Genomic DNA, 26,973 nt, shown 5'->3' on the forward strand with positions numbered 1-26,973 from the left:
GGAAACAGGGCCTCGAACCGGGACCACTGGAGACCAGTGGATCAGAAGTACAACAGCTGATCGGTTCTGTCGCGGCGCCTGGTGGCTGGTACCTTGTGAGAGAAGGGGAGGAGGACGGAGAGCAGGATCTCGTCAGGATAAACGTCAACGGTCCGGTATCCCTTGAAGAAGGAACCGTCCATCTTCACTTCCCGTCTGCTGCCGTCTGCACAGGGCGTGGTGTGCAACATTGTGTACAGTGTGTGACAACCATGCAGCAACATTGTGTACAGTGTGTGAAAACCATGCAGCAACATTGTGTACAGTGTGTGAAAACCATGCAGCAACATTGTGTACAGTGTGTGAAAACCATGCAGCAACACTGTGTACAGTGTGTGAAACTATGCAGCAACATTGTGTACAGTGTGTGAAACCATGTAGAAACATTGTGTACAGTGTGTGAAACCATGCAGCAACACTGTGTACAGTGTGTGAAGAAAACCATGCAGCAACATTGTGTACAGTGTGTGAAAACCATGCAGCAACATTGTGTACAGTGTGTGAAAACCATGCAGCAACACTGTGTACAGTGTGTGAAAACCATGCAGAAACATTGTGTACAGTGTGTGAAAACCATGCAGCAATATTGTACAGTGTGTGAAAACCATGCAGCAACATTGCGTACAGTGTGTGAAAACCATGCAGCAACATTGTGTACAGTGTGTGAAAACCATGCAGCAACATTGTGTACAGTGTGTGAAAACCATGCAGCAACATTGTACAGTGTGTGAAAACCATGCAGCAACATTGTGTACAGTGTGTGAAAACCATGCAGCAACATTGTGTACAGTGTGTGAAACCATGCAGCAACACTGTGTACAGTGTGTGAAGAAAACCATGCAGCAACATTGTGTACAGTGTGTGAAGAAAACCATGCAGCAACATTGTACAGTGTGTGACAACCATGCAGCAACATTGTGTACAGTGTGTGAAAACCATGCAGCAACATTGTGTACAGTGTGTGAAAACCATGCAGCAACATTGTACAGTGTGTGAAAACCATGCAGCAACATTGTGTACAGTGTGTGAAACCATGCAGCAACACTGTGTACAGTGTGTGAAGAAAACCATGCAGCAACATTGTGTACAGTGTGTGAAGAAAACCATGCAGCAACATTGTACAGTGTGTGACAACCATGCAGCAACATTGTACAGTGTGTGAAACCATGCAGCAACACTGTGTACAGTGTGTGAAAACCATGCAGCAACACTGTGTACAGTGTGTGACAATCATGCAGCAACACTGTGTACAGTGTGTGACAATCATGCAGCAACACTGTGTACAGTGTGTGACAACCATGCAGCAACATTGTACAGTGTGTGAAAACCATGCAGCAACATTGTGTACAGTGTGTGAAAACCATGCAGCAACATTGTACAGTGTGTGAAAACCATGCAGCAACATTGTGTACAGTGTGTGAAAACCATGCAGCAACATTGTGTACAGTGTGTGAAAACCATGCAGAAACATTGTGTACAGTGTGTGAAAACCATGCAGAAACATTGTACAGTGTGTGAAAACCATGCAGCAACATTGTGTACAGTGTGTGAAACCATGCAGCAACACTGTGTACAGTGTGTGAAGAAAACCATGCAGCAACATTGTGTACAGTGTGTGAAGAAAACCATGCAGCAACATTGTACAGTGTGTGACAACCATGCAGCAACATTGTACAGTGTGTGAAACCATGCAGCAACATTGTACAGTGTGTGAAAACCATGCAGCAACATTGTACAGTGTGTGAAACCATGCAGCAACATTGTACAGTGTGTGAAAACCATGCAGCAACATTGTGTACAGTGTGTGAAGAAAACCATGCAGCAACATTGTACAGTGTGTGACAACCATGCAGCAACATTGTACAGTGTGTGAAACCATGCAGCAACACTGTGTACAGTGTGTGAAAACCATGCAGCAACACTGTGTACAGTGTGTGACAACCATGCAGCAACACTGTGTACAGTGTGTGAAAACCATGCAGCAACATTGTGTACAGTGTGTGAAAACCATGCAGCAACATTGTGTACAGTGTGTGAAAACCATGCAGCAACACTGTGTACAGTGTGTGAAAACCATGCAGCAACATTGTGTACAGTGTGTGAAAACCATGCAGCAACACTGTGTACGGTGTGTGAAAACCATGCAGCAACACTGTGTACAGTGTGTGAAAACCATGCAGCAACATTGTGTACAGTGTGTGACAACCATGCAGCAACACTGTGTACAGTATGTGAAAACCATGCAGCAACATTATGTACAGTGTGAAAAAACACAGTGACCTAAAAAAACAACAACAAAAAACAGCTAAAACAAAAACGAAAAACCCTAAAACAAAAAGCATTGTGTAAATTGTTTGAAATCTCACTGACCTTAAAAAACTGGAAGCTGCAATTTTGTATAAAATGTGTAAAATCCCAATGACCTAAAGATAAAAATATCCCCACAAGCAGCAGCACAGTGTTAAGTGTGTGAAAACACAGTCACCCACAGTCAGTAAAACCCACTGACCTAAAACCCCCCAAAAAAACAAACAAACAAAACCCAACTTTAGTAGCACCACAGTGCACAGTGTGCGGAAACACAGTCACCCAAGAATAAAAACAACGGAGAAGCACCATTGTGTGCATCTGTCCGCCACCATATCAATCTAACATTCACAAGCACACGCACGCAACCATGAATGTACACATGCACACGCATGCAACACACACACACACACACACGTGTGTCCGCATGCACAAATATACATTCACACACAGAATATACGCATATATTTCACACACACACACACACACACACACACACACACACCTGTAGAAACAAACTCCAGGTGGGCCCCACAGGCAAGGAGTAGAGGGTTCAGATCCGAGATGGGACTGGCTGTCATGATGTTACCACCCAGGGTCTGAACAGTGAATGGGTCACAGGTGTCATCATCAGTGTGGACAGAGAGAGAGAGAGAGAGAGAGAGAGAGAGAGAGAGAGAGAGCAGAGATAGAAAGGAGGGGGAGAGAGAGAGGGGAGAGAGAGAGAGAGAGAGACAGATATGTGTGTGTGTGTGTTTCTCTCATATATATGTCTCATTCTCCATTCATACGGATACATACATACATACATTCCCCCTCATACACGCACACGCACACACACACACACACACACACACACACACACACACACACACACACACACACACACACACACACACACTGTCAAACGGAAAAAAATGATTACTGAAACTCACAGCCACGTTACGAATCTGGGGTCCAGCAAACCATCGTAACATCTCCACAAAGGCAGAGAACACTCGTGTCTTTTCCTCTGTACACACACACACACACACACACACACACACACACACGCATGCATGCATGCGCGCGCGCGCGCACACACACACACAAACAAACAAACAAACACACCACACACCCACACACACGCACACACACACACAAAAACACCACACACGCCCCACACACACACACACACACACATACACACACACACACACACACACACAAACACCACACACACACACATACATACATACACACACAAACTAACTGATATACTGATATTTAAAATAGATTAAATTTCTGTCAACAAAGAATCTGTCTGATCAAAAGATTAAATTTCCATCAACAAACACATCCAAATGACCTTGTAAACAAGCTACCTCTTAACACAAACACAGGAATGATTTCAAAGCTGGCTTTCAATCAATGAAAAATGTCTTGATGATTAATGAATCATGTTTTCTTCTTCTGTGTCTTTTTTTTTAACGACTTTGACCAAACAGTTTTATGAACGTCGTCAAGGAGCTGTTAAACATCCCACTCCCACCCCGCTCTACCCCCACCCTCCCTCTGCCCCCTCCCCCCACACACATACACCTGAAGATACACAAAAGCAACAGACGGTGATGGAATCTTGAGCATTTCCATCTTAGACACAGCAACAGAGAAAACACGTCAGGGAAGCTCCTAGCTCTTCAGCCTGGAATTCACTGCTTTTTTCATTCCGTCGGAATGCCTCACATTTCAAACAAATCTGAAAGGAGTTCTTCTCAAGCAGTCTTTACACGTGTGTGTGTGTGTGTGTGTGTGTGTGTGTGTGTGTGTGTGTGTGTGTGTGTGTGTTCTTTTGCGCTTTATGTTTGACCTTCGTGTCATTGCAAAGTGCTTTGTGAGGTTTGAAAGCGATATATGACTGTACTATTATCATTATTATCATCAAGGCCTGACGCTCAGATGGGCATAAGCTCACAGCAGAACCAACATGAGGACCGTGTGATGAATGGCTTCTCCACTGCAATGGGAATTTATTTACAGCTTAGTCTTTTGTGAAGGACTATGACTCTCAAACTCAGGAGGCATTTTTGCTCTGACTCTTAGTACTGCAGCCTTCGGGGCTAGCTGGCCTTTGGGAACCATCCCATCGCCAACTGTCCGAAAACCTTCTTGGCCGAGAGAGTGAGGACGTAACTTGGGCAAGACACTCTCCACTATGATTAAATTATTGTCCAGCAGTGGCCTTTTCTGCTGTTCTGATAGTGATAGTTGGACACGACTGACTATCACCCATACATACAAGTAGAACTAGTACTACAACTAGTAGCAGAGTAGTAGTAGTAATAGTTGTAGTAGTAGTAGTAGTAGTAGTAGTAGTAGTAGTACAGACAGACAGAAAGAAAGAAGCACCCCATCCCCGAGACCCCCACCCGGCAAGTTCCCAACGGCCTCCTTCAGAGAGCATTCCAGGGTGGCCAGAGTGACAGAGGCGCCCAGTCTGATGCCGCTGGACACACGCTGGATAGTGGTCAGTTCGGGTACACGGGTAGCGGACACCAGCACCGGGTACAGCTGTTTCTTCACCTTCATCTCCACACCTGGTTGGTCACCACAGGTAAAATAACCATTACATCACTTAATCAACACACACGCGCAAGCACGCACACACTTTCACACACACACACACACACACACACACACACACACACACACACACACACTGACCCCTTCACACATGCACATATATTGCATTCTTTCTTACGTAGGTATAAGCACACAAACTGGATAAAAACGTGAACCTATTTCATGTCACACATGACGATGTGGTCTGCCATTCAGGGCAGTCATTTCAGACTTCATCAGAACAAACACTGGAAATTACTGTCCACATGAATCGTTACACACACGCTATACATATTCTGTTAACACAAGGCGAAACAAATGAAGCTGGGGAGGCGTGGTTTGGTGCACGTATGCAGGCGACACTAATGCGCATAAGTGAATTTTTTCCCGCCTGCAGAAGCTGTCAGTCGACGGCAGACCGCCGATGAGTGAGGGAGTGGAAGTGAGCGCCGTCGGATTTTCGTTTCTGACAAAATGACTGAAAAACTTGAACAACACTACTGCATCAAATATCATGTCAAGTTTGGCGATTCCCAAATGGAAACGATCCGCGAGATTCAACAGCCGTTCGGGGACGAAGCAATGGGCACCACACAGATAAAGGAGTGGTACAACCGCTTCAAAGCGGAGAGTGAAGCACGTTCGGGTAGGCCCTCAACATCCCGAAATGAGATCGTCATGACCAATTGAGGATCCTGGTGATGTACACCTGTGCTTCGTCAGGCTCCCTACTCTCTCGACATGGCTCCGTGTGACTTCTGGCTATTCCCACAGCTGAAAATGCCCCTGAAAGGGACCAGATTTCAGTCCAGAGAAGACATCATGCAGAATGCGACGGACCAGCTGCACGCCATCCCAAAAGAGGCGTTCCAGTGCTGCTTCCGACAGTGGCAGAACCGTTGGGAGAAGTGTGTTGCTGCCCAAGGGGATTACTTTGAAGGAGATTAGTGTAAGTTTGTTGCATCTGGATACGAGTAGTTTTTATGAACAAAGGTAGATACTTTTTAACACACCTCGTATATAGTGTTTATACGAGGCATAATATGCATATGCTATATAGATTCTTAATGTTAACACAATGCGTGACATTCACATGCTACATATCTACTTATTGCTAACACAAGGTGTAACATGCACATACTATATATCTACTTCATAGAAGATGTAACATACACATGCTATATATCTTTTGTTCATACAAGACACACACGATGTATATCTGCTGTTAACAGAAGGCTAAAACATATATGGTATACATCTATATACCACCTGCAGCGGCAGCAGCAGCAGCAGCAGTAGTAGTAGAAGTAGTAGTAGTAGTAATAGCAGCACACACCTACTGTCAACACAAGGTGAAAGACACACGCCCTAAAAGTAAAATATGTACATGCAGAATACCTATCTCCGTGTTTCCGGCGACGATTTTGCAGTGCGGATGGGCTCTTTTGATGTCCAGAAGTTCGGCCAGCGACACAGGTCTGTACCACGTGACACGTGGACCCGTGAACACCAAGGACTGGGAGTTCAAATCCTCCCTTTGCAGCTGCAAGATTGGATGAAGACGTGTGCGTATTTTATGTGCTGATCTTTGGGACGTGTGCGTATTTTATGTGGCGACATTTGGGACGTGTGCGTATTTTATGTGGGGAGCTTTGGGACGTGTGCGTATTTTATGTGGCGACATTTGGGCGCGTGCTTATTCTATGTGCTGACGTTTGGGACGTGGGTGTATTTTATGCGCTGATATCTATACTGTGGGCACATCTTGTGTGGTGACATTTTTGACGTGGGCGTATTTCATGAGTGACATATGGGACGTGGCCGTATGTCAGTGTGACATTTGGGACGTGAATGTATTTTCTGTTGTGACATTTGGGACAAGATTATGTTCTGTGAGTTGACATTCGGGGCGTGGTCATATCTTATGTCGTGACAGCTAGAATGGTAAGCCATTTGTAGGGCATTATTTCAATCTTCAAGAGAACACACAATCTTGGTCTCCTTGCCTGTATTTCCACTTTCCTGACCTCTCTCTCTATCTATCTATCTCTCTCTGTCTATCTGTCTGTCTGCCCCTCTCTCTCTCTCCTTCTCTCCCAATCTCTCTCTCTTTAATTTTCTTTTTTCAAACAGTAATCATGATTTGTCTATGGTCAGATGGATAATAGCAAACAGTGATTTGAATCACCCTCCCACCCACCCCCCTCCCCCGATCCTTTCATTCTCTCTGCTTGCCTGTCTGTCTCTATCTCTCTCTCTCTCCCCTTCTCTCTCTCTCTCTCTCTCTCTCTCTCTCTTCTATCCGTTCCATTTCTCACTCTCTCTCTCATACCCTGTCTTCCTGGCTCTTTTTGTTTCTATTTCATAAACAATGAACCATAAAGTAGTTTTCGTTCTTTATCGCTCTCCAACTTTTCAAATGTCCAATATTTTTTCAAACCCATTTCATAGTGCTAGTCTTCCTAAACATACTCTGATCAACCAAAGGCCAGTTAGTTTTATACAGGTTTAACGTCCACACCCACCTCGGGTGATGCTTATGGCCGCCATGGAAAACCATCCCAGAAAAGTGGGGTGGATGGTTTCTAACAGTGCTTTGACTGAAGGACTATGGCTCTCAACTGGGAGGCAAGATTGCACTGGTTCTTAGTGCTGCAGCCTTGGGGGCTAGTGGCCTTTGGGAACCATCCCGATGCAGACTGTCCTAAAACCCTCTTGATCGAGAGAGTGGGAATGTAACTTGGGCAAGACAGTCTTCACTAAAATCAAATTCCTTCCCAGATAGTCGGGACAGCAGTTGCTTTCTCTGTTACCCTGATGGTCTTAGTTGGACACGGCTGACTACTATACATACACTGACACCACGTTGAGACGGGCAGCGAAAATCTAAACTTTATGTTGGGTGTCTGTGATATGAGAGGGGGCACCGTGGCAGAAGCGGTCAGGTGATGGACTTCTGATCCAGTGTTTACCAGTGGTCAGTTCCAGGCCCCTTTCAAGCATCGTGGTGCGTCCTTGTGATAGACACTTTACTCCGATCTTCCTCACTCCAGCCAGGTGTGAATGGGTCCCTGACTTTGGTCAGGGAAGGTTTAAAGCGGCAGAAAAAGATAGGGCCGCACCTTTCTGTGCCAAACCATTGACACAGTAATTATGAGTTCATTGTCCACAGAGCCGTGGGACATTTAGCATTTAACCTGTGATGTATTCCAACTGACGACATTTGAACTGCCAGCTAGGCGCTCCAACAGTTAAGTGTAGATCAACGCGGAACTTGTTCATGCTGACTCTCAGATCTGACGTACCTTGAGGAAGGGAGGGAATATTGGTTCCTGGGTGACGTCAATCCCAGCACCAGTTTTCTCCCTTCCCGTGCCGGCATGGTCCTTCATCTGAACACAGTGCACAGCACACTGCTTACAACCATGGAGCAAAGACACATAGCTTGTCTGTCCTGCTTTTTGGGATCCGCTTAAAGTTGTAAACGCTGACAGATATGAAAGAGAGAGACAGAGAGAGAGACAAAAAGTGACAGAGAAAGAGACAGAGAGAAAACCGAGAGAAAACAAACAGTTGAAACAATTGTTTTGTTTTAGAGAGAAATAGAATAAGCAGACAATGCTTCATTTTACTTCCTATCAAATGGGAAAAGAACTGAAATTAAAAGAAAACAATGAATATAATGACTGAAAAACAAATGACTAAAACCAAACGCAAACAATGCATGATTATATCACAACATGAAACATATCACACACACACACACACACAGAATTATTTTTTTCTGAGAAAAATAATTAGCTTTTTTTTTATATATAGCTCTTGAAAAGGCAAACAATCTCTCTCTCTCTCTCTCTCTCTCTCTCTCTCTCTCTCTATATATATATATATATATATATATGACATGAAAATTAATAAGAAACGCAACAGTAGTATACAACCATTTCAAAACATCGCATACATTTTAGAGAGAGAAGGAGGCTTTGAGGAAGAGAGAGAAAGAGAGAGAAGGAGAGAGAGACAGAGACAGAGAGAGAATACTTAAATCAATCACCTCCCCATCCTGCTCGGCCACGCCATGCAAGGTAGAATTCCCATTCTGGATATTGCCAAAACTGACATCCCCATTCTGGATCCCTCTGGAAACGGGATGCTCGTTTGGGACATCATTCACCAGGGCGTCTCCATTCTGGTTGGTGTTTTTGTTCTTGGGGATACTTTTGTAGCACTGGTCTCCTAAAGCACATACTCCCCCCTTCAAAAAGAAAAAGTGAATATAATTTTACGATCTGTCGTCAATGAATTCCAATATATATATATATATATATATATATATATATATATATTTTTTTTTTTTTTAATAAACTTTTTAAAAAATTTTCCAAAAACATATATACAATACAGAGAATAGTATGGAACAAACAATATAAAACGAACAGTAGCATCTTCTACTACAGAGAGAAAGATAAAACAAAACGAAACAAAACAAAACAGACTAAACAATGCAAAACAAACCTGTAACAACAACAACATCAACAAATACAAAAAAAAGAAAAAAAGAAAAAAAAAGGAATATTTGTCCAATCATTCAATCAATCAATGTTTACACACTAATGATTGTAGTAATCATGATGATTTAAGATGACATTAATAATAAATAGCCTGGACCAGTTGTAACATAGCAACAGCATCAATTATGTCAACTATTACAGTAATGGTATCTAGGCTGAGGCGAAAGTGAGTGGTGGCATTATAATATCATAATAGTAAGGAGCATGAGTAAACCACTTCTACATTATTGGAAAAGAAAGCTTGTAGTTAACCACATTGTAAAGACAACAACAACCATAAAAGTTAAAATAATAAACAAATAATACATATAAGAATAAATAAAGACCTGTTAGTACAAAATAAGGACTGTTATACAGAATGATAACGATGGAACATGCGAAATTGTGATTAAGTAACAGTTTCCATAATTGGAAGGTAACTGTTCCACTTTGTACGGAAAGCATGATGGTTCATTAGTATATAAGATGCATGTTCTTCGATTTTGTATCTGTATCTGAGCTGTGTTTTAAACGCATTGAGTTGTGGTGGTTGTTTATTGAATTTGCATTTGTACAGAAAGTTTTTGGCAAGTGAAATAATGAAATCTAAAATGTCATCTGTAGCAAATGTGTGTGAGTTTCCAAATAAAACTAATTCTTCACATAATTGGGCATTGTATACATTATTGCATTTGTTATTAATATCAGTTTGGAAAGCAGTCCAAAATCTCTGCGCAATCTCACATCTCCAAAAAAAGGTGTTCAATGGTTTCTGGATGTGATCCACAGAAGCTACATTTATCATTATGAGAGATATTCATCTGTTTCAGTGATCTGTTTGTTGCAATAATCCTATGAACTATTCTTATTTGAAACCATTTTAAGTTGACGTCACTTATTTTGTGTATTTTGTGAAATGTCTGTTTCCAATTAATGTTCAGTTGCAACAAATCGTTCCATTTCTTACAGCATTTAGGGGTCGTATTGTTTTTAACTAGAGTATCGTAATAAACTTTTGTTCCTTTTTTCACTGAATATATCATTTGTAATGATTTTCTCATCTGCAAAGCAATGTTATTATCAATTTCAATGTTCAGGTTTTTTTAATATAATTTCTAACTGACCTTATGCAACCATTTAAAGAAATGACTATACCAAACACAAACAATCATGATTATATCACAACATCAAACATATCACAGACACACACAGACACACAGACACACACACACACACAGAATTTTTTTTTTCTGAGAAACATAATTAGCAATCTCTCTCTCTCTCTCTCTCTCTCTCTCTCTCTCTCTCTCTATATATATATATATATATATATATATATATATATATATATATATATATATATGACATGAAAATTAATAAGAAACGCAACAGTAGTATACAACCATTTCAAAACATCGCATACATTTTTGAGAGAGAAGGAGGCTTTGAGGAAGAGAGAGAAAGAGAGAAGGAGAGAGAGACAGAGACAGAGAGAGAGTACTCAGTCAATCACCTCCCCATCCTGCTCGGCCACGCCATTCAAGGTAGAATTACCATTCTGGATATTGCCAAAACTGACATCCCCATTCTGGATCCCTCTGGAAACGGGATGCTCGTTTGGGACACCATTGGCCAGGGTGTCTCCATTCTGGTTGGTGTTTTTGATCTTGGGGATATTTTTGCAGCACTGGTCTCCTAAAGCACATACTCCCCCCTTCAAAAAGAAAAAGTGAATATAATTTTACGATCTGTCGTCAATGAATTCCAATATATAATTAGGCTGAAAATAAAGGTAAGCACAAGACGGACTCAACATATCCAGACAGATTCAGACACAGAGGGTTCATCCATTTTAGGCCTGGGCCCCTCACGATGGGGAATGTAAACAAACAGACAATCATTACAACACCGATTATGAACATGGAGAGAATGAAAAGCTCAGCTCTATAAAGAATGTCAAGAAACAGCAAATTCCCTATATTTAGAGTTGCTATATGCATTCACGTTATTATTACTATCACTGTCGTCGTCATCATCATCATCATCATCTTCATCATCATCATCATCATCAGCAGCAGCAGCAGCAGTAGTAGTGTAATAGTCGTAGTAATCATTACCTTCTTTTTCGTCTTCGTCGTCTTCCTCTTCTTATTCTTACTTGGTTTGTTTGTTGCTGTTATTTTTTTTTTTTTCCATTATTACTTTTGAGAGTATCATTGTGAATGAACGAAATGCAAAGCGCTTTAAGCATTATTTCTGAAAATGAAAAATATAACATATACATGTCCATTGTAATTATTACTAATATCCCAGCACTAGCTAAGCACCAGACCAGCAGATGAGGCAACTGTTGTCCTGACTTGCAAAGAAGCGGGTTTTGCCGGCCACGACGAGGAGTGAACTGATAGTAACTTGGAAACAACACACACACACACACACACACACACACACACACACACACACACACTAACACACACTAACACACACACACACACACACACACACACACACCATTTACCTGTGTGAAAGGCCGGTAAGCATCCAGGATAGGTCTGTATCCAGTACATCGACACAGGTTGCCTGCACGCCGTGACATGACATGTATGTATGACAGTCAGTCGTGTCAGTCTATGGCCATCAGAACAGCAGAGGAGGCATCTGCTGTCCTGACTATCTGGGCTACAATTTGATTATAGTGGAGAGTGTCTTGCCCAAGTTACATCCACACTCTCTCGGCCAAGAGGGTTTAAGGACAGATGGAATGGTTCCCAAAAACCACCTTGCCCCCGAGACTGCAGCACTAGTAGTCACTGCAATTCTATGTCTCGTCTTGTCTTGTCGTGGCTTGTCTTGTCTTGTCGTGGCTTGTCTTGTCTTGTCTTGTCTTGTCTTGTCTTGTCTTGCCTTCTAATTTCCGAGTCATGGTCCTTCACAAAAGAATAAGCTGTGAATGACTTCCTATTGCAGTGGAGAAACATTGATCATACCACTGGTGTGACGTTATTTTCCATACACATAAAGAAATTCGGTGGCCGAATGGTTAGAGTGCTCGGTTCTCGCCCGAGTTTTTACGCGTATGCAACCACCTCCCTCCCCACCCCCTACACCCACCACACACACACAGACACACACACACACACACACACACACACACACACACACACACACACACACACGAGCGCGCGCGCGTGCACGCACACACACAGAGAATGAACGAGACGTCTCACCTTCAAACGCCGACTCCAGCTGTTGAACAGTAGGAGTAGGGCTGTTACGGAGCAAGGTGTACATGGACATGACGAATCCTGGTGTACAGAAGCCGCACTGTGTGCCGTGATGGGCTGCAATTTGCTCCTGTGTGGAGGGGACAATTAAGAATGAAAAAACCCTTGAGTTTCACACTTGTTTGAGATTTTGTTGTGCATTTTACAGCTTGGTTATTGTTTTATACTGACTTTTATACTGACACCATCTTTCTTAAATACTTTGTGCAAGTGTAGATACAAGAAAGGGTGCACGGGCGCACCCGCACGCACGCACGCACGTGTGTGTGTGTGTGTGTGTGTGTGTGTGTGTGTGTGTGTGTGTGTGTGTGTGTGTGTTTCATACAATATATGTGGCATGCTTTTCTTCTCTCGTTCCTTTCCATCCCAACAACACCATTCTGATATTGTGATGTGTTCGTGACCATTCATTTATCTTCATATGTTTTCACCATCATGTTTTTGCCTTTGTTGTTAAGTATAGCGTAGTGTGTTGGCCTATCTAGAGCAGGGACTGGGCAAAATTCAACGCATCAGTGCTAATCTATTATCAAAAAAATAAAATTAAAAGAATTTTGGTTTGTCTCAACTTGTCTCGTCTTGTCTCGCCTCATCACGTCTTGTCTTGTCTTGTCTTGGCCTGGCTTGTCTTGTCTCTCACCTGTAGCGGATGGAGACGGGTACGATGGCTACCGATGCCCTCCACAGTGGTGACAGCCATTCCGTGCAGTGAACACAGGGGCAGGAGACAGGCATTGGCACTGTAGTGTCTGTACACACACACACACACACACACACACACACACACACACACACACACACACACACACACAGTGAACACAGGGGCAGGAGACAGGCATTGGCACTGTAGTGTCTGTACACACACACACACACACACACACACACACACACACACACACACACACACACACAGTGAACACAGGGGCAGGAGACAGGCATTGGCACTGTAGTGTCTGCACACACACACACACACACACACACACACACACACACACAGTGAACACAGGGGCAGGAGACAGGCATTGGCACTGTAGTGTCTGTACACACACACACACACACACACACACACACACACACACAGTGAACACAGGGGCAGGAGACAGGCATTGACACTGTAGTGTCTGTACACACACACACACACACACACACACACACACACACACACACACACACAGTGAACACAGGGGCAGGAGACAGGCATTGGCACTGTAGTGTCTGTACACACACACACACACACACACACACACACACACACACACACACACACACACACACACACACACACACACACACACACACACACACACAGTGAACACAGGGGCAGGAGACAGGCATTGGCACTGTAGTGTCTGTACACACACACACACACACACACACACACACACACACACACACAAGGTGCGCGCGCACACACATGCACACTGAACGCAGTGGCGCGAGCACACACATTATTCAAGCATACATAAACACATTCAAACACACACTTGCGTTTAACACAAAGAGAGAGAGAGAGAGAGAGAGAGAGAGAGAGAGAGAGAGAGAGAGAGAGAGAGAGAGAGAGAGAGAGAGAGAGAGAGAGAGAGAGAGAGAGAGAGAGAGAGAGAGAGAATCATGTTTTGTGGTATAATGGACAGACTGTTACCGAGCAGTGTCGGAGTCCGCAGACCAGAAGGACACCATTACAGTACAGGCGCCACACCCACCTTCCCCACATCCCAGCTTGGTTCCTGTCAGCTGTACTGGACACTGGAGTTGAGGATGTGTGTAAATGATGATGATATGGATACTTCTATAGAGACACTGGAGTTGAGGATGTGTGTGCATGATGATATGGATACTTCTATAGAGACACTGGAGTTTAGGATGTGTGTATCATGATGATATGGATACTTCTATAGGGATACTGGAGGATGTGTGTATCTGATGATGATATGGATACTTCTATAGGGATACTGGAGTTGAGGATGTGTGTACGAGATGATGATTTGGATACTTCTATAGTGCCTAACCTCGGTTAGAGGCCAAGCTCTAAACACTATCTAAACACGGAGTCATTTGCACAACAGGCTGCCTAACTGGGTGGAGCCGACTAACAGCTGCCAATGGGCGCTCATCATTCGCTTGCTGGGTCATTCAATCGGGTTTCGGTCGTGTGTGTGTGTGCGTGTGCGTGTGTGTGTGTGTGTGTGTGTGTGTGTGTGTGTGTGTGTGTGCGTGCGTGCGCGCGCGCACACACACACATACACGCACACGCACACACACACACATTCAGACATGTGACGGTTTTTGTGTATGAACGTTTTATTATCATTTTATATTTACCCCGCCATGTAGGCAGCCACACTCCGTTTTGGGGGGCGCGCATGCTGGGTATGTTCTTGTTTTCCAAACCCACCAAACGCTGACATCGACTGCGAGATTTTTAACGTGGGTATTTGATCTTCTGCACGCGTATACACAGGCACTTGTGGGTCTTCACATTTGTCGACCTCGGAGATCGGAAAAATCTCCACCCCTAACCCACCAGGTGCCACGGGGATCGAACTCAGACTCGATGTTTATTAGTCAAGGGAATTCGAAACTCACGACAAACAGCAAAGACCTAATCATTTCCAAGATCAATGTCAGCAGTTAACAGCTGGAAACATTGAAGCAGTTTAAGAACCTTGTTGCCATCACCAGTGAAGAAGGCTCCAAGACCAAAACACTGGCAAGAGCTGCACAGACTGCAACAGTACTGCAAGACTGAAGACCATGATTATGGAGAGACAAGAACATCAGTCTCGGAACAAAAGTGAAGCTTCTGCATGCACTGATTCTCTGTTTTCTTGTATGCATGCGAATCCTGGGTTCTTTTGGCAAAGCTTGAGAGAAGGATCCAAGCAGTGGATATATGGTACTTCAGGAGAGTCCTTGGCATCTCCCGCAAAGACTACATCACAAATGACGAAGTCAGAAAAACCATCAGGCAGCACTTTGGTCGGTATGGACACATACTGACCACTGTGAATGAACGAAGATGAGATGGTGTGGCCACGTGACAAGATCCGACAGGCTCTCCAAGACCATCCTTCAGGGAACAGTGCAAGGGGAAAAGGAGACGAGGCAGACTGTGAAGGAAGTGGGCAGACAACATCACTGAGTGGACAGAGAGGAGCTTTGCCGAAGCTATCCCACGATCGCTTTCTGGAGAATGCTGGTGATGCGTTCAGCAGTGCAGCGTCCCCACGACCAAACCAGGTTTCGGGACCAGTGACAGTGACAGTGACGGATAAGACAATGCATGACATGTCTCGTACAGGAAAACGCGTCAGAGTACCTGAAAACTAACATTTTGCATTAACAAATACAAAATATGAAATGCATTGTATTCACAAGAAGAGGGAGAAGAAGAAGAAAAAGATTATCATTATCATTATGATGATCATTGTTGTTGTTGTTGTATTGGATACGTAACGTTGTGCTGTTCTATGTTTTGATGTGTTGCGTTCTGCAAATTCGAAGCTGACCTTCGTTAAGCGAGGTTGGGATGACATTTTCTGTGACGATGGCAACTTTGGATATTACAACACACACACACACACACACACACACACACACACACACACACACACACACACACACACACAACGTGTTTTAAAGGATACAGTTTAACCGGAGGAACTGAAGCAAAGTTGTCTCAGGATCAGGATTGGACACAGTTATCTGGAAATGATACAGGAAAATCGGTACTTAATCATTAACAGTTCTCTCTCTCTCTCTCTCTGTTTCTTTGTCTCTATCTCTCTTCCTCTCTCAAACACACACACACTCTCTCTCTCTCTCTCTGTGTCTTTGTCTCTATCTCTCTTCCTCTCTCTCTCAAACACACGCACACACACACACTCTCTCTCCCTTTGTGTCTCTGCATGCTCACACACACACACGTACATTAAAGTGAATGTAAAAAGGGGACATCAGTAGTAGCCTTAATGTAAAGACATGTGGACATGCACAGTACAGACAGACAGACAAACGGACAGACAGAGGGGGGTTGTTCTGGGTTCACCTGTTTGCCGTTGACAGAAAACACCAGGTCGTTGTGGCCAGCCATTTTGCAGCGTGCAGGTTGTGCCTCACACCGGCAACACTTCAGCGGGAGGATCTGAAAGGTGAACTCCTAAATCACACTGCATGTCTGTAGCACGCACACACACAAGCGGGCGCGCGCGAGCGCACGCACGCACGCACGCATACACACACATGCGCGCACGCGCGTACGCAGTTTAAGTGTAAGATGCATGCATACCAACATAATCACTAAGATGTGATTTTAGATGTACAGATCTTGAAAAATTAATAAATCAAGTGACAAAACTACTCTGGAATCAGACAGAAGCAAGGTCGTTTCACACCCACGTGCTCTCCAGTGGCTGTCATCTGTTCATACACCCAGAAAACCAGCATGCCATCATTCCAACTTACTCAATGAACCTCGTACAAAAAATTGAAAGTAGAATGGGAAGCCAAGAAAGGCATGAGGCAATGCCCAACGTTCAGATTTAAAAGCCTACATGGTCATACAGTAATCCGGGAACCGCAGGGTCTGGACGATGGAACGCTATAGCGTTCCTGACATAAGGAAACGTTCCAGACGACGGAACGCTATCGCGGTTTCGACAATTAATTGTTTTCTCCACGTTTTCCTCATGGGGCAGCATAAAATCGGAGCTACCCCGGGCATTTCGAACGTGTCAAGAGTCGAATGGAAAGTTTCTTCGTGAGAATCCATAACTATACACTGAATGGCGAGCCGTTGACATCGGTACCCCACATGACAGGCAATCTGCATTCGTATCGAAAATGGCGTCGCAGGGGGGAGGGGGGTCAGGGTAATGTGGGAGATGGTGTGTGTGTGTGTGTGTGTGTGTGTGTGTGTGTGTGTGTGTGTGTGTGTGTGTGTGCGTAGACGCCGCACACCGTTCACTTTCAGTGGTATGAAATAGTGAGACCTGATTGCAGAAACATTCCCACAAGTGCAGCTTCATACCATCCTACACTGGAACAACACAGAGCGTGTTGGGGATTGCTGCTGGCCAGAAATCTGCTTGGCAGATATGGTGCAGCATGTATGGATTTGTCCGAACGCAGTGAAGTCTCCTTGAGAAACTGAAGTGGACTGGCGTCTCTCGCTCTCTAATACATTGGTGCTGACATTTTGTTTGCTTGTGTGTGCAGTCGGAAACACACACACACACACACACACACACACACACACACACACACACACACACACACACACACACAGAGTTTATTCACTCTAATTCCCAGAAGTGTGTTTATGCCAGAGAGAAGAGGTTTTGACCTGATCACCACACCATAGAAGGTCTAGCCTTGGCGGCAGGCTGCAACGTGTCATCTGCTGCCATACAATTCACTCCCAGGATGATTGTTTATATAAAACATAAAAGGGATGAATAAACAAATTAAGTGACAGCTCAGGTTGTTGTTTTTTGGTGTGGTTTTTTGTTGTTTTTTTGTTTTGTTTTTTATTGCAACTCCATGCGTTGGCCAACAGACGCAGAATTAAACGAATCAAGACTTCGTAGGTTAGTGCGTCATCTCGATTCATTTGATGTCATGTCCGCACACCTCAGCACAAAGAAAAGAAAACGTATGGTATGCCTTTAGCGTCAAAATTGTGACTTGCTGCTTTCAGTGACTTTTTTTAGTCATCAGCATCATTCCTCAAATCGAAAATAAGCGCTGCTCCCATTTCTTTTGTTCATCAGTACGATTTATTCAATGGCTCAGATTGGAAAATGGACTTCATGATAATGATATGGATACTTCTATAGCGCATATCCTCGGTTGGAGACAAAGCTCTAAGCGTTTTACAAACACGGAAACATTTGCACAGCAGGCTACCTACCCTACCTGGGCAGAGCCGACTGACGGCTGCTTTTGGCAGATCATCATTCGTTTCCTGTGTCATTCAGTCAGATTTCAGGCGCGCACACATACACACTCATACAGAAATGTAACATTTTACGTGTATGACCGGACTGTTTCATCACCCCGCCATGCAGGCAACCATTCTCCGTTTTCGGGGGTGTGCTTGATGTTGTTTTTCTTTTCTTTTCTTTTTTTTTAGAGGGGTGGGGGCGTGGGTCCGGGGGGGTGGGGGGCAGGGGGTGTTCAAATTCAGATGATTTATTCTTTAAAGGCAATAGCCCATATGAACAGGGGGCGAAAACAGAAATAAACATGCGTCACTACAACTATGTAAACACAATAAGCATAACCAGATACCAAAACAATTAGGATACCAGCGTTTCTCTCAGCTGAAGTGCTCGAAATGAATACAAATATAGACTGCACATTGTTTCATCATCAGTCGATGACATCAATAAACATAATCTAAACAGACATGGATATGCATAATATTTCTTCAGGATGAATTTAAGTCGAAGGTCTGTTAGGGCAGGACATTTCAAAACAACCTGAACTTCATCCTCTCTGGATTCCTCGCACAGAGGACATAATAATTGTGAATTATTCACGGTTACATAAAAATATCTGTTTACTCTTATATCAGAAACACCAAACGAGGAAGAGAGGGGGGCTGGGGGGGGGGGGGGAGAGAGAGAGAGGGAGAAAATGAGAGAGAATGTGTTTCTACACGCTTGACAGTGACAGAGATTTAAAAAAAAAAGAGTAGGGCAGACAAGGACATGACCTGACAATAGAATAATGATGAAGATAAAAGATAAAAAGCACAAGAAGAGTGCCTCTCCATTCCCCCCACAATAATCCTCCCCCGTCCCCTCAACACACACACACACACACACACACACACACACACACACACACACACACACACACACACACACACAGAGTGAGTGAGAGAGAGAGAGAGAGAGAGAGAGAGAGAGAGAGAGAGAGAGAGAGAGAGAGAGAGAGAGAGAGAGAGAGTTTATTCACTCTCATTCCCAAGTGTTCATGCGGGAGAGAACATGTTTTGACCTGATCACCACACCATAGAAGGTCTAGCCTTGGCGGCAGGCTGCAACGTGTTATCTGCTGCCATACAATTCTCTTCCAGGATGATTGTTTTTATAAAAGAAGTACCAAATCTGAGAGTGAGAGAGAGAGAGAGGGGGGGGGGGAGAAAATGGGAGAGTGTGTTTCTGCACGCTTGAAAGTGACAGAGATAAACAAACAAAAGAGTAGGGCACACAAGCACATGAGCAGACAATAAAATAATGATAAAGATAAAAAAATAAAAAGCACAAGAAAAGTAACTCTCCATTCCTCCCACAATAATCCTCCCCACAGACTCCACTACACACACACACACACACACACACACACACACACACACACTGGGAATACACAGGGATTTCCCGTCTGATAAATCCTTTATCTCAACCAATGGGCCGAGTTCTGATCCGGTGAGTTGCACCCTGATAGAACAACAGGGGAATGTGTTAAGGTACAGTGTGTGCATCGTAGGAAACAATACCAGATCAAGACTGACCATATCAGACAAGACCAAATTAGGCCAGGCAGGCCAGATCAGACCAGACCATAATATGCTGATCAGAAGTTTTCAGAAGTGGGTCTCTGTAATAACCAATGGTAATATAAGTTCAATTAATCATGGAGGTTGGATATCAGAACCATTTGAGGTGTCATGTGGGATACGACAGGGATGCCCCTTTTCCCCGTCAGCATTTGTTTTGGCAGTTGAGGCTCCTCGCCGTAAAGATAAGAAATAGTTTAATATTAGGCATTGAGGCTCCCTCTGGCTCTCCTGATGCAACCCCTCACTTAAACGTGAAACAGCTAGCCGATGATACAACCTTATTCTTAAAAAAACAGAGAGGACATGCACAAATCATTAGACATCTTTGATTTGTTTCAAACTTTTTCTGCATTAAAACTGAATGTACAAAAGACGAAAGCATTAAAAAATGGCACCCAGAAAGAAGAGGATAATCTCCCATTTGCAACTGTTAACAAAATAAAAATACTTGGAATATATTTTGAAACACACAGAATGGCAAGGCACATGGAGGAAAATTGGATGGGTAGAATTGACCGTTTGAATGACTTAATAAAGGACTGGAATAAACGTGATCTAAGCATAGCAGGAAAAGTCGTTATAAATAAAACCTTCTTAATACGTCAGTTTGTATATGTCATGCAATCAATTGGTCTTCCGTACGCAGTTTTGAACAAAGTAAATACAATACTGTTTGAATTTCTTTGGAAGAAAAGATTTAATAATAATAATAATGGCCTGTGAAAAAGTGAAAAGAAAAGTCTTAGAGGATGAATTTGAAAAGCGGGGGGTTGAATATGATTAACATTATTGAATTTAAAAAATATCTGATTTTACAATGGAAACTTTTTGAAGCCAGGGAACAGGACAAATAGTGCTACATACCAAAATGGCACTTAGATAAACTTGCCACTGATAACAATATTTTCTTCATTAACTGTAGAACAAAAGACTCACGGCGCATTAATGTTATTGATAAGGAATTTTGGGAAAATGTAATGTCAACATGCTCAGATTACAAAGGTAAATGGGAATCTTCAGATGTAAATTGCATAAACTTTCATTCACAGCTGCTTTTCAACAACTCCTTAATGAAATATTAAAAAAAATGTATTATTCTTTAAAAATTGGAAAGATAAGGGCGTTGGACAAATAAAAGATATGATTCATAAAAATGAAAAACGTTTGCTGTCATTAGAGGAAAAAACAAATTTGAATGGTTAAAATAAAGCTAACATTATATTTGAATTCAATGCATTATTAAATGCAATTCCGAAGAACTGGAAACAGTGGATACAAAATGGAGAAAAGGAGACAGACTGCCAACCTTGTGAAGCAAAACTCTTTAACACAAAGCCAAAACAAATAAAGAAGTTGTTGGATGCAAAGAAGGAGGGTACTGTGCCCACAGCATGCAATTTTTGGCTTAGAAAGGTTGGTGTCAAATTATACAAATCAGTTTGGTGCAGAGCCATAATCAGTACAAAAGAAACTAGATTAAGAGTTCTTCACCGGAAGATATTACATAGTATTTACCCTACAAACATACTTCTTAATAAAATGAAAGTAACAGAAAGCAACAAATGCTCATATTGTAAGGAGACTGTGGATTATATTGAACACTTTTTCTATGACTGTCCAGAGGTAAACAAATTTTGGGGTTTTATATAGAGAAAAATTCTAACAGAAACTAATGTTCACTTAAAGCTGTCAGTAACCGATGTATTATTTGGTATAAACTGTTCAAACTGCCCCCAAGATTACCATGTATTCACTAATAAGGTATTGTTAATTGGGAAAATGTGCACAAGCACTTTAAAAACCACAACAAAAAACAACACAGTCTGCCTTTTGTCTGCAATCCATATTCTAACGAGAATGCGTTATAAGACAATTCGGATTTTAGAGCACATCTGTTACCACAAAAAAGCAGAGATAAGTTAGTAGAAAAATATTAATCACTGATAATATTGACGACAGATAAAGAATAATTACATATTTGATGAAATATTTTACATACTCATTCATGTATTTACTCATTCTTTTTTATTTTTTTTTATTTATTTTTTTTTTTTGCTGCCCCATCATCTGCACCGTTTCAGTGGCATTACTCCCACGCCGCTCATTTAGATTCCCCCATACACAACCACACCCGGGTTCGTCCGTCGCAGTTCCAGCGTCGGCAGTCCACAGGGAACCATCGATGTTAGGTCGCCAGGAGGCCACACACCAGAGGAGACCCTGCACTGCTGCTGAGTCACTTCGGTGGTGTTCAGTGGTGCCTGTTCTGTTTTAACGTACTTAGGACACCACCTACTAATTCTTAGATTTTGTGACCTGCATGCAACTGAGGCCACAAAAAAACAACAACAAAAAAACAAACCGCCAAGTGTGGCATGATGCTGAAATCTTTACTGAAACGGGTTCAGCACTGAGATCATTTGGCACATTACCACATGTTACACTGGATGAACTTCTGGAGCAGGTCAGAAGCGAATGGATATATGGATAGCTGCCCAAACAAATGTCACAACCCCACTCCTTCCCTCCACTGTGGGATGCTCTTTCTTGTTCAGTTTCTTTGATGGAAGAGCACCACACGCACACGCACACGCACGCGCGCACGCACACACACACACACACACGCACGCCCGCACGCCCGCCCGCACGCACGCACGCACACACACACACACACACACACACACACACGCACACACGCACGCACGCACGCACGCACGCACGCACTGTTTCTTTCATGATGAAGCCGGACACGCTGTGCACAGCACATTCTCCATGAAGTCCCCCCAAAGTTGGGAAGGCAAACACCTCAAGTGTTTTGATGACAAACATTCTTATAACATGATCAATGCCTTCCCAACGGTCAGCAAATGTTTGTACATTTGTAGTCAAGCTTAAAAAGACACTTCACACGGAATAGGGCGTTCCGTTTTGTGTGTGATACTGACTGGTAGGAACACACACACACACACACACACACACACACACACACACACACACACACACACACACACACACAATCACCAGGTAGATGTACAATAGAGGCGAGCAAGGGATAAGTGTATGACAGAAGACATCAAATAGAATCAAGAAATACTGAGAGGGTACAGTTGAATACAGTGTTATTTCCAAATCAATCAACATCTCGGCATTGTCTCTTTGTATCTTATAATGACCTCGCTTTTCTTGCCAGCTGTGCTGTTTCGTCTTTCTCCTTGTTTGTCTCTGGTCTGGGACTCCAGTAACCCACAGCCATCAACACTATGGAAATACCTGCAACATATTCTGAATAGTCACATTTTGAAAGAAGACTCTCTAGGATGACTGACCAAAAGCTTGTTGTAGACCTGTACATTATTCAGTTTTGTCAGTGACGGAGGCATGTATGGTATTTCATTCAATTTCATCTTCCAGCATCATCTCCTCATACATGTTCTCCATTGTCTACAACTTATGGTGCCCTACACCTTCTCTACAGCATCATTGTTCTGCCATCTGATCCAAGAAGTATGTAACACAACTGCAGTCACAAGTGTTTACCTCCAGGACCTTTTTGCTAACTTTTGTACTTTTTTCTTTCATGTTTAACCTGAATGTTCAGTCGTAACCCACTTTTAACTCATCACAACTGCTTTGAAATATTTTTATAACATCCACACATCCACTTAAACAAAAATGTCTTCAAAACACTAAAACATATTATACAGTATATAATATACTTACTTGATACAATCAAAGGGGCGCACACTCCAACAGTAAGTTGTGCTGCTTTGTACAGGCACACCTCTGAAGCAAAATGACCCAGTGCCAAGAAGAAGGACAAGAAGGTCGAATGATATAATCTGCAATGAAGAACAGACATCATAACAATGTTAATTTCATTTCATATTTAACATATTAAGTTATACAGTGTTCTGAAGATTAAGCTGAAGCCCACATTGATCTCGCTTTAGAATACTTTTTATGCTGAAGCTTACATTGATCTCTGTTATAAATACGTTTTAAAAAATTGTCTGAATGTTATATACAATTACACATAAAAAACATTGCATACACAACATAATGGCCAACACGAAAGACAATACCAGCATAAACGTAAAATAATTTCTGCAACAACAGCAACAAAGGTCAAAATGAACGAGATCAGAAGATAACAACAACAAAGACTGTAAACCGTGGCAGCCTGCATTTGTGTTGGCGAGGCAGAGAGCATTCATATATACAATATCAATGCATTAGATCAATTCATGCACACTCCCTTCACACTCCCTTCACACACATACACACAAAACACACATCACAAAGACTCACACAACAAGTGCATGCATGCACGTACACACGAAACATATATATCACACATGCGCAAACATCCTCTCATGCATACTATTCAGCATACATGTTATTGCGTATGTCGATAGCACAGGCGAATCGAAGTACGGCTGCCAGCAGTGTCCAAACTCCAAATAGTCGCGCTGCCAGACCTGTCACTATAAACATTAAAAGTAAAAGTATAGTTAAATTTTAGCAAACTGTTGTTAAATTCCTGCAACCTTTCTCATAAAACTTTTATTCATAAACATTTAAACTATTGTTAGATTTTTGCAAACTTTGTCATTAAACCGTTATTACCACCAATTCAAAACTGATTTGTTTTAAACATTTATATCCTAGGATCACATTCAAAACTAAAACTAGAAGGGAAAAATGTAAATGCTTGCGCGAAGGCAGACAGTTATGATATTTTCTTTTAACTGAGTCATGTGGATGCTTGCACAGACACAACAATCAGCAAATTGATGTTTGTAGTGTAGTTAATTACAAGAAAGACAGTGAAAAGAAATATGTGGCGCGTGCTGTTTACGCATGTTCGTTCCTTCGTTCTTTTGATTAACGTCTATCCACAATTGTGATTTTAGATTTTTAAAAACGTGTGTCTTTGTTTGTCACATGTGTGCGCATGTGTTTCTACGCAATTGTGTGTGTGTGTGTGTGTGTGTGTGTGTGTGTGTGTGTGTGTGTGTGTGCTCTCCCTCCAAGTTTGAGTTGATGCAATAGTGCCATGCTGATCAGCATCAAAAGAGCCAAGGAAAAGGGGGTAGCGGTGGAAAGAGAGTGTGAGATACTCGGAAAGAGGCAGATAGACACAAAGGCTGGTGGAAGCGATAGGAAAGAGCGAAAGGCGGCAAAGGAGGGCAGGAGAGAAAGAGAGGGAGAGAGACAGACAGAGACAGAGACAGGGACAGACAGACGGACAGACAGACATATTTAGGGGAAAGGTTAAAATCGGAGACGTTTAGAGTACCATATATATATCACGGATCACTTCAATATTTGCAACCACACAATAGCATACAGCCAATATTCACTGCAGCCGTAATGTCCACCATCTGTGAGGACTCTCCAAAAGGGATTTTTTTAAAAAGAATATAGATAGATAGATAGATAGATAGATAGATAATACGGAACCTACATTCTCAGTCACACAAAAGCACGCAGCCTATATAAATTGAAACCCACATATTGCCATCATATAGACGATAACTTCCCATTCATCCCTTCAAACAAAATATCACCGGACTCACCATCGACACATCAGCGAAGACAATACAGCAGATGAAATATTCAGCGTGCGATCAAACTCAGAACTTCCCACTGAGTGAACACAACACAGCACAATAAAAAGCCTTTCGACGCACGATACTTCTTCCTGCTACTCTTCGTCCGACATGCAGGACAAGAAGAAATGTAGGAAATGCAGCTCACCGTACAAGCCTATCCACCAGTTTTAACGTCTATCCGGTTGCTCCGAACTTTAACGAAGATATTGATATTCCCCACCACACCCACGCCCTCCACTCTACTTTTGTTCACCGTTTCCATACCCCGCTGAACATTTTAATGAGTTTTCATTTTTTTGACTCATGTGGCGCCGGATGATTAGGATCAACATGAGGTGTGTGTGTGTGTGTGTGTGTGTGTGTGTGTGTGTGTGTGTGTGCGTACATGTGTTTGTATGCGTGCGTCTCTGTCACAAAGAGAGAGAGAGAGAGAGAGAGAGAACAAACGAATCTTTTTCTTCTTTTTTTTTTAATGAGGAAAGTGCAATAAGCATGCATATTTTTTTTTTATATCCAGCCCCCTGAGAGCAAAGATGAATGAAATCAAATTGTTCACAAGGTAATAAAAGGTTATTGAAATCATCATGGCCTGGCTTCGCTGACGAAGATCTAGGAAGGGCGTTGTCCACGTCTGATGCAGGCACGCTCATGGCTGACAAGGCCAATGCGGGAAAAGCAGAGTCGGCCGCAGCGGTTGCAAGGGAAAGTCTGGTCTGGGTTCGCGGCTGCAGCGTCGTGGTTCTTCCTCCTTCTGCGTTTGTCCTCAAGGCTGGCCCTGCGGTTGTTTTCGAAGGAGGAGACAGCTTGGTGGATGGTGCGTCGCCAGGTCTCTCGATCAGCGGCTACTGCGGACCACTGGCGATGGTCAATGTGACAGGCACCGAGAGCTTTCTTCAAGGAGTCTTTGTATCTCTTCTTGGGTGCTCCTCTGTCACGGTGGCCAGTGGACAGTTCGCCATACAGCGCGATCTTGGGCAGGCGGTGGTCCTCCATCCTGGACACGTGCCCTG

The 26,973-nt window shown here is 42.9% G+C and overlaps 1 protein-coding gene across 1 annotated transcript in view; it reads right to left on the bottom strand.

Moving 5' to 3' along the window:
* Nucleotides 1-14,520, bottom strand: part of LOC143281452 (xanthine dehydrogenase/oxidase-like) — a 40,971-nt gene extending 26,451 nt beyond the window's left edge. The window contains exons 1-12 of the mRNA XM_076586663.1: nt 14,424-14,520; nt 13,422-13,530; nt 12,725-12,851; nt 12,009-12,077; nt 11,011-11,204; nt 9,002-9,202; nt 8,253-8,339; nt 6,346-6,490; nt 4,755-4,922; nt 3,282-3,358; nt 2,852-2,945; nt 93-205 (exon numbers count right to left, since the gene is read on the bottom strand). Coding sequence (XP_076442778.1) covers nt 93-205; nt 2,852-2,945; nt 3,282-3,358; nt 4,755-4,922; nt 6,346-6,490; nt 8,253-8,339; nt 9,002-9,202; nt 11,011-11,204; nt 12,009-12,077; nt 12,725-12,851; nt 13,422-13,530; nt 14,424-14,461 — 1,422 coding nt within the window. The 5' untranslated portion in view covers nt 14,462-14,520. The remainder of the gene's footprint in view (nt 1-92; nt 206-2,851; nt 2,946-3,281; nt 3,359-4,754; nt 4,923-6,345; nt 6,491-8,252; nt 8,340-9,001; nt 9,203-11,010; nt 11,205-12,008; nt 12,078-12,724; nt 12,852-13,421; nt 13,531-14,423) is intronic.
* Nucleotides 14,521-26,973: the final 12,453 nt, after the last annotated feature.

The sequence above is a fragment of the Babylonia areolata genome, chromosome 4, assembly GCF_041734735.1.
Source record: "Babylonia areolata isolate BAREFJ2019XMU chromosome 4, ASM4173473v1, whole genome shotgun sequence".
NCBI classification, from domain to species: domain Eukaryota; kingdom Metazoa; phylum Mollusca; class Gastropoda; order Neogastropoda; family Buccinidae; genus Babylonia; species Babylonia areolata.